The following is a 9,264-nucleotide window of genomic DNA, read 5'->3' on the forward strand; positions in this document are numbered from 1 at the left end:
GAATGAGAGAGAAGCTGGTTGGTTGCTATTTATACTTAAGAGAAAGAGCGCACGCACCATCTCTCTCTGTTTCTTCAATTTCTGCAGTCGGCAACTCTTCCCTTTCTCTTGAAGCTTCTATTCTGTGCTGTTGCTGAATCAGAATGGTTCGTGCCTTCTTTTTCCCCTTTCTTTCTCCCATAAGATTTTGCGTTGCAACACGATTTTAGTTTCCTTTGCTTTCCTTGATTCCTAGGTCTATCTCCTCCCCCAACGCCCTAATTTCCTTATATTTTGTAGTGGTGATACTCTGTGTCCTTCGATGAGGACTGCTATTGGCTGAAAATTTGTTGCTATTACTGTAGAATTGTTGATTTATGCTGATTCATGTGGTAGATGGTTGTTCTGTTAAATGTTAATTTAATTGAGTATTAATTGCGTTTTCTGGACTGTGGAATCAAATGGGAAGGGATGAAATTAAATTGTTGAGGAGTATAAAATAAAAATTTGGATTCTGGCTTGTAGGGAAAGAAGGTCATCCATGTACATGTATAGCTTGTAACATTTTGAATATTGCAGGATGGTGCTGTGTTGGCATGTACAGATGGAGCAGTTCTTCCCGTCAGTCAAGTGTTTGATGCAATTAGAGAGCTTGGGAATGGAGGGCTTGAGCAATGGGATCCTCTTGTTCTTACTTCTGCCTCACTCTTAAGTATTTCTCCCGCTCCTTTGACTGTATTTCTGTTTGCGCTTTAATAATCTATCATTCTATGCTGCTGGTTGTTCCAGTAGAATATGCGTCACTCTTAAGTAATTCAAGTTTTGCTAAATACCTTTTTTCTATTTATTTTTTATTTTTCTTTATTTACGGTAGTAGAAAATAAAGGGAATTTAGGTAAGAAAGGATACTTACTTGCTGTTATACTTATGCATTGTTTTTACTTGTTAGATGTTGCATATTTGTGTGAGTTTATCTTTCTTGCTTCAGCATGAATTTATTTTGTATAACTTATAGCCCAGTAACTTGTGAGTAAGGATGTGATGTCTTTTCTTCTTCTTTGTCACTTGCCCAGATTTTTTCTTTGTTTGCCTAGTTTATCTGCAACAATAAAAGGGGACAAAGTTCATTGTTTTGCCTTAGCTACTTCAGTTTTGGATCTTTTAAAGATCACTGGTTCAACCTTTAGTTTGGAAATGAAATGCCTGAACTGTGAGAAAACTGGAAATAGCCATTAGCCAGTCCTTCCTGTATTTTGTCCAATTCCTTTAAACATATGTCAACCCCATAGTTATTGTTTCTAGGAAGAAGTTGGATGGAAGTTTCTATTTCCCTTACAAATGCTCGATTTTTCATTTTGTGCATATATCATATTTTATTGTATTATAGCTGAAGAGACAATTTCTTATCACCTATTTTGCAAATTTCAGGCAAGTTGCCTGTGGATTCTTCCTCTGTTGATTTTGTGATTTTAATCTGGCTGTCAATCGATTGTCCTGTGGATCAACTGATTCAAGAAATTCTTAGAGTGTTAAAAGTAGATGGTACAATTCTTATTCGCAAGTCATCTCAGTCTGCTGTGGGTTCATTTGATAAGGTAATAACAGCTTAGATTGTGCCTGAGTGTGTATTGTTCTACTGCATGATCTGATTATTCCCCCCATTGTCCTTGCAGATAATATCTTCTCTTGAGAACAAGTTATTGTTGGCAGGGTTTACAGAACCACAAGTTTTACAATCAGCTGGGGTAAGTTTTATTATCTGGTATCTGCCTGTGTCATCTCTATTCATCATTTTTGTATTGTTTTCTTGTGTTTGGTCTGTTGTACAACAGAATACAATAGAAAATTGTTAGACAAGTTGAATAATAGGCTGACATGTGTCTTGAAACCCACTCTACTAGTATTTTCAAGTTAATGATTTTTTCATTTTTAACACGATCAATAATTTCAGCTAGATTTTTTTCCTTTTTAAATCATGATTTCCCCCTGTTCCTTCTGGCATATTTGTCTTCCCATTGCCTGTTGAGTGGAATATGGGCCTTGAATCATCAGAAGTCTTTTTTTTTTTCCTAATTAACTGCTGGGACCATGTTACAAATTCTAACTATCAACATGCTTTGTATTGCACATAGATCAAAGCTAAAAAGCCTTCATGGAAAATTGGTTCGTCTTTTGCGCTAAAGAAGGTGATTAGGAGTTCACCTAAAATGCAAATTGATTTTGATTCAGATCTGATTGATGAAGATAGTCTTTTGACTGAAGAAGATTTAAAGAAACCCCAGCTTCCACCTGGTAAGGAACAGTTTTAAGTTTCTGTTTCTCAACTAGTATTCTGTGTGATATTGGGCTCTTAGCTGTCATGTTTATGCTATAGGTGATTGTGAAATTGGGAGCACAAGAAAAGCCTGCAAAAATTGCACCTGTGGGAGGGCTGAAGAGGAGGAAAAAGTATTGAAGTTAGGATTGACAACAGAACAGATTGATAATCCTCAATCAGCTTGTGGCAATGTATGTGTTCTGTTTTTTCGTTTACAATATGCAGTTTGCTTATGCTTTCTAAGGCTGTGTTCAATAAGAATGTCTAAAATTGATTAGAGTTATGGTCATTGTGACTACTATCATAAGAGCTACAATTCTCTTGCAGATTGTGCGATATATTCTTTGTGAATAGTTACCCTCTATTATGTCAATCTATCCTCTAATACTATTTCAGATTTTTTTCCTCCCATAATTGGCATTGATCTCAAAGTTGTCTTTGGTCTGCAGTGTGGGCTAGGGGATGCTTTCAGGTGCAGTACCTGCCCTTACAAGGGACTGCCTGCCTTCAAATTGGGCGAGAAGGTATTTTCTCTCCCTCTCTCTCTCTCTCATCAACTGTTTGGTGTCATTTCTTTGGTATGGGCGTCATAAGTCATTCCTTATTTTCACGCAGGTTGCACTGTCCGGTAACTTTCTTGCTGCAGACATATAAATGGATAAAGTTGCGGTAACGATTTGTTATGGGAATGGTATTATATAATTTTTTATTTAGTATGGAATTGTCATCAATTATGTTAATGCTAGCAGAACAATTCATCAGAGTTGTTTTGATACAATTTTACGTATGACAACACGAGGGATTCGAGTTTTCCGGATATTATAGAGCTGCAATGTCATTGTCTCTTCCTCTCTTCTATTTTCTTGATAAAATCATAAGCATGAAGACAGTGTTCTTGTCAACCAACTTATAAATTAAAGAGTAATCACATAAAATATTGCATAGTGTAAAAAACTTAAGGTTGCAGTCTTGCAGAATGTATGAAATATTTAAATAAATATTTCGAATAGAATTGCTTTAGAAAAAAATACATTTAATTATAAGTACTATTAATGAATAAATGGTGTATATAAGAAAAGTACTGCTATTAATTATAGCAAATTATTTAATTATAATTTATTTTTATTTTAGTTTTAATTTTGATATATTGTTATTGTAAATTGTAAAGTATCACTTTCATATTTAAATTTTAATTCTTAATCTTGATTATTTTGTTCAGATTTTATTGATTGTAAAGGGCTGTCGTAATGCAACAACATGAGTCATGTTTGAATCATTCACTAGTTGGAACAATGAGTCATGTTTGAATCACATGAACTCGTATAAATTATAGTAGCATGAATAGATGTATAAATATATTAAAAGATGCAATTGTGTCTCAATTGTAGGGCAGGAGGTTTTTTTGCATGTGGATCATAGTTGTGAAATCTGGTTAGGTTATTGACCCGGTCGAGGTAGTGGATCAGTGAGTTAATGGTCTAATCGGTGCATTAATAATTAGTCTGATTTGATCTGGTCTATATTAAAAAATATAAAATTATATGTGTATATATTATATATAAATATATAACTAACATTATTTGATTAAGAAAAGTTAATTCATAATTTCATATTCTAAAATTTAAAGTAACAATTGAAGTATTAAAATTGATAACACAAGTGAAGTGTATTAGTAATAAAGAGAACATAAATAGTAATTACCTAAATTAAAACACACAAGTCCAGTTTTTCAGTAAACAAAATGAGAAGTCTATTTTTTCAATAAACAAAAAGAGTGCAAATAAATTTTCTGCATTTCTATTTTTTTTTAACGTACACAACCTAGTCCGAGTTTTTAAAAGGGTTTCCACAAAACAGATCTGGTTTGGTTGGACCATCTCGAGTCACATACATGAGTGGTCTAATAGTGAAATCGGTCCAGTTATGCCACCAAATCCCTATTGGATCAGTCTAATCAACGGGGTCGAATCAAATTTTACAATTATGATGTGGACTTTACTATTGTAGTATGAGAGATGTATACCAAAAAGGTGAGTGGAAAAAGTTAAAGGACTATGTTAATTTATTTTTGATATATCATAGATTCGCTGGAGCCAACACTTAATTAGGGACAATGTACGTATAAATGAGCACTATTCTATTCACAAAGTATCATTTTTGCCAATAAATACATGGAGGGTAGAAAGTTATACAATGGAAGAAACAAATAGAAATGTTGTTCACGGAGAAGCACGTTAGTATTTCTTCCTGTCTCAATTATAAGTAATAAATGGTTTTTTTTATCTCAAATATAAGTAAATTTTACTTGCCTATTTTTATTTAATGAAATTTTCTTCAAAATATTTTTCATTTAATAAGATTAAAATATTTTTTATGTTTGATATTAAGTTTCAAGATAGTTTAAGAAAACTGTTTGTTTTTTTAATTAAAAATAATACTATTTAATAAAATTAACTAATCTTCTTTAAAAGTGTAAAATATGTCCTTTTTTCTTCTTCTTATAATAAAGATCATACTTTGAAATCAAATTAAGTATGATCACTTTATAAACGGAATTCACGGGAGCATGCTCATCCAGATGTGCCCCATCATGATTAAAAATAATTTTTCTTCAAAGATGTTATCTCTCATTCATTAACGAATTTTAAGGTAATTATTATGAAAATTAATAATTTTTTTATATATAATGATGTGATTAGTTGATGATAAAATATATTTAACTAATAAGATTAGATCAAACAAAAGAGATTATTGTTCATGCTTCGACGAATGAAAATATTTTTAGAAAATAAAAAATAAGGACAAATTTTGTTGTTGAAAATAATAAAATAATTTTAAAAATGTCCTGAAAATCGCTATGTTGTTAACTTGAATTTTAAAATTTGATTTCTTGTTGTCATTTTATTGGTTTAAAAAAATATGTTAATTTGTTACCTTAGTCACAATTTATTGATTTTTGGACTATAATGAGTGACAATTACACTTTTAAAAATATTTTTGTCATTTTATTTTTAGGGACTAAATTAGTTGTGTCTCATTTTTTAAGCATCAAATTAATCACTTGCCAACAAAAGAAAAATATTTAGATTGTTAATAGATACATAGATATCAATTACTACCCCAAAAAATACTACACCTATATCCTTTTCAAGTGTCTTATAATTTTTTTCTTGACAAAATCTTGTATTATTTTTATAAAAAAATACAATAAATTTTCATAAAATAATTTTAAAGTTTCTTATCATATTTTTTTTTCATTTTTACTTCACAATAAATAAATACTAGTGATAAAAGTGTGAACTAATTCAAGTTAGATGATAAATAAGGATATAATTAACAAAAATATTATTTTAAACTTTGAAAATGACAAATAAATAAATAAAATTACAAAATCAACAATTAAAAAGAAACAAAGTAGTAAGTACAACATAAAATTATGTGAGCGCTATGTTGAATACAAAATTTGTGTTAATTTTCACTTCAAAATTGTTTTTAACAAAAAATAATTTTCTGTTAAAAATAATATATATATATATATATATATATTATTTTACTTAAAATTAAATTTTAATAAAAAAATCAATTTACAAAATTCCCATCACTCAATTCAACATCAAGAGGGGGGAATTTTTTAAAATATTTATCTTTTATTTGGATTTCTATAGATAAAAAAAAAAAAAAAGAGGGAAGGAAATGATATTTATTTCGACCTAACAAGGAAGATGAAGTGTGCTGAAGGGGAAGAGGAAGAGAGCAGAAACTGGAGAAGAGAAGCCATAAAAAAATCACAGATCTAACCAAACTCCGATTTCGATTCCGATTCCGGGTACGTTCTCACTCGCATTTCGCTTATTTGATCGATAACTTTTTCAAACGGTGTCGTTTAAGCTACCGCAACCCGTTGTGTTACCACTCCACGAACGTCCCTTTTTGTTTGTGTGGTCTTCAATTGTCTGTCACAAACATAGAGATGTTGTATCTGTGGCAGAATGTATTAGTTTCGTATTCATTGTTTCTGTGCACTTTGAACTTTGTATTGATTTTCTGCTCCTGGACTTAATATTGTATCATTGGGATATTGTTTATTTGATGGTTGGATTGATTTTTCGCGTCTGGACTTTATTGGGATATACTTCGAGCTTCGGTCATTGTTTTTGTTTGATCAAGATTTTGGATTATTTTGAAGCTTTCAAAATGGTAGAAATGCTTATTTTGATTAAGACTGCATTAAAGTTTTATTACTGCTGAGTTGTTTTCTGGTTCTTCATTACTAAATCTCAATCGCAAACGCTTTGTTTGATGCTGGTTAGGAATAGACTACCAACAAGAGCAAACCTAAGGAGAAGGAATGTGCAGCTAGATGACTACCATTGTCCATTTTGTTCGTGTCATGAGGAGGAAGCGTCCCACATATTTTTTGGTTGCCAAAGAATAATGCCTTTATGGTGGGAGAGCCTTGCATGGACAGAGGTTGTAACTGTGTTCCTTGCATCACCTAGGGATCCAGAGAGCTCCATTTGCGGTGCACGCCGTTCTGGAAGTCTTCGATTAGGGTTTCCCACTCCTGAGTTGTAAGAGGCTTCGACGGTAGTGGCGCCGCCGCTTTCTGCGCCATGCCGTTCACGCGGCGTAATTGCTCTTCACTTACTTCAAGAAGATACTAACACACGCACGCACGCAAAATACAACACGTGTTTCACTCACCAGTGCCGGTCCGGGTTTTTGGTCCGGACCACATTTTTCTGGCCCGGCCCATTTCCTTCTTCGTTCAGCTTAATGATTTTTTTTTTTCAATTCCCAAATTAACGCCACAACTCTCTTTCTCAGTTCAATTGTCTTGAATTGTTGCTTGACAAACTAAAAAGCCTCTTTTCAGGTGCATTCTGCTGCTTAGATTTGAGCATGTGCGTAGATTTAGTGTAATTTCATCATGTTAATGTTCTATTCTAACACGTGTGTTTGGATAAGTGGATGCAGTATTTTGTAGAGAGTTGTGTATTTTTTTTTCCTGCACACAAAACTAGGTGAATTTTCACTTCAACTGGTCCATGATGTTCTATTATTATACAAATTAAATTGTTCATGTTTTCTGCATTCCAGGAAGCATTGTTGCAAAAGCTTCTTATCATTCAATCAGAGTGCTGCTATTCGTTTAAGATATTTTTCTTTAAACTGAAATCGGTGTATCCTTTGGTGCTGTGGGAAAATAAAATAAAAATTATTCTGTCCACTATTTGAAGTTCTATGCTTTAGAAACAAACAATTGCTACTCTACACAGACAAACATTTTGTGTGTTTCAAGGAACATGAGTCAAAGAAATTATTCTTTTTGCTCAATTTGGAGACTACCTGTTAGTTGGTGTGGTGTTGTGCTATGTTAGTTGTTGTTTGGTAATAATAAACAGTAGCCATTTTACTAATGTCTAGGTCCAAGAGAATATGTATTGTTGGATTTGAATACATGTACTTAAATTAAGATTGAAGGGAATAATGTTCCCTGGCCTCAATTGTATGCAGGCTGACCAAAAAGTTGGTTGTTTTGGAAAGCTTGGGAGCATAAACATGGAAGAATATAACAAGAGCAGCGTGAAGAAGGCAAGGTTGAACTCATTGCTGACAACCTTGCTAGATGATCCTATACTTTCTGATGTCCCCAAGAACCCAACTTTTGCAGATGTTGACACTCTCATCAACCTTGAATTGGGTAGTGCCATGCGCATTTCTGTCCTGAAATTGGATGGAACTACACTTGGTAATACTTGCATTACTATTCACTATTGCAAATTGAAAATTTTAAGCTCTGATCTGATTCACTAGTTATTTTGGTGGTGTAAGATGTGATAGTGATGAATTCAGCGACAGTCAAGGATTTGAAACTTGCCATCAAGAAGAAGGTAAATGACATGGAACAATCCAGCATGGGTCACCGCCATATTTCCTGGTGAGTTACAGTTTTCTTTTCTCTCTATTCCATCGCCATTACTCCTTTCTCAAAAACAAGAAAGAAGTTAGTGAACCACTTTGCCGTGTTCCAGAAGCTACTGTTCATTAGAAGAGCACTTAAAGTCAATGTTATAATATTTTATTTGACAGCAATAGTTCATCTCTGGAAATCCTGATTTTGTGCAACTCAGTATTACAAAAACTTATGTAATTGTAGGAAGCACGTATGGGCAAATTATTGTTTATCATGCCATAACAACAAGCTCCTAGATGATAATGAAGCACTTCAAAATTTTGGTGTGCGGAATAATTCTCAGGTTTGCCTTTTGTGTTCTGCGTTCAAATTGATTTTGTATCTCTTCTCAGCTAACTCATTTTCTCTACATTAGTCTCTTTTTCCAATATTGGAATTTTAAGCATCACATATCCTTAAAAGAATCGTTCTTCCTATGGCATTGTTTTATTATATACTCATTCTCGTATTTATGTTCAAACAAGTCTCCAAAAAAGCTTTTGATAACCCTTTTTTTCAGAAAAATATATGGTTTGCTTGCATCTTAATTTGTTACATCATGTTAGCAAATAGGGCATGTCATTTCAAATAGAATTATATTGCTTAGTATAAAGAAATCTAGAATTCGAGTTCAAGAAATCAGCCCCTTTTCTATTCTTGTGTAATGGTATTTCATTGTTGAGTGTTATTTACAAATCTATGTTTAGTTTTTCTTGCCTTGTCCACTTATTGAATGACATCTTTAACAGAGTGTAATTTTATGGTATTATATTCCTGTGCAGGTTCAATTTGTCTCCTATGTCATGACAAAAGAATCTCGGAGGCACTCGAAGAGGAGAAAGCATCGTTTTTTTCATGGCCTTAATAAGCGTTCCTGATCAAAATGATGAATGATAGTAATTAAGGGGTCTAGATTAGTTCATTGATCAAGGTGTGTGAGCAAGAGCGACTTTAGAATTACATCAAATACCTTAAATTTTATGAAATTGAAATTCTATGAACTTATTCTTAC

The 9,264-nt window shown here is 32.7% G+C and overlaps 1 protein-coding gene across 2 annotated transcripts; it reads left to right on the top strand.

The window, feature by feature from the left end:
- On the top strand, positions 1–9,263 carry LOC100789853 (anamorsin homolog). Of its 2 annotated transcripts, XM_026124381.2 has the most exons (11): positions 1–146; positions 559–691; positions 1,408–1,574; positions 1,653–1,724; positions 2,112–2,271; positions 2,354–2,487; positions 2,746–2,874; positions 7,844–8,048; positions 8,132–8,237; positions 8,457–8,556; positions 9,035–9,263. In XM_026124381.2, exons 1-11 carry the CDS (start codon positions 144–146, stop codon positions 9,128–9,130), a joined length of 1,305 nt encoding a protein of 434 aa, XP_025980166.1. In that variant the 5' UTR covers positions 1–143; the 3' UTR covers positions 9,131–9,263. The 2 variants fall into 2 exon arrangements, with proteins under 2 accessions (XP_025980166.1, XP_025980165.1); XM_026124380.2 differs by lacking the exons at positions 1–146; positions 559–691; positions 1,408–1,574; ... (2 more) ...; positions 2,354–2,487; positions 2,746–2,874 and adding an exon at positions 5,967–6,122 and having other exon boundaries at positions 6,607–8,048.
- Position 9,264: the final 1 nt, after the last annotated feature.

The sequence above is a fragment of the Glycine max genome, chromosome 11, assembly GCF_000004515.6.
Source record: "Glycine max cultivar Williams 82 chromosome 11, Glycine_max_v4.0, whole genome shotgun sequence".
NCBI lineage: Eukaryota > Viridiplantae > Streptophyta > Magnoliopsida > Fabales > Fabaceae > Glycine > Glycine max.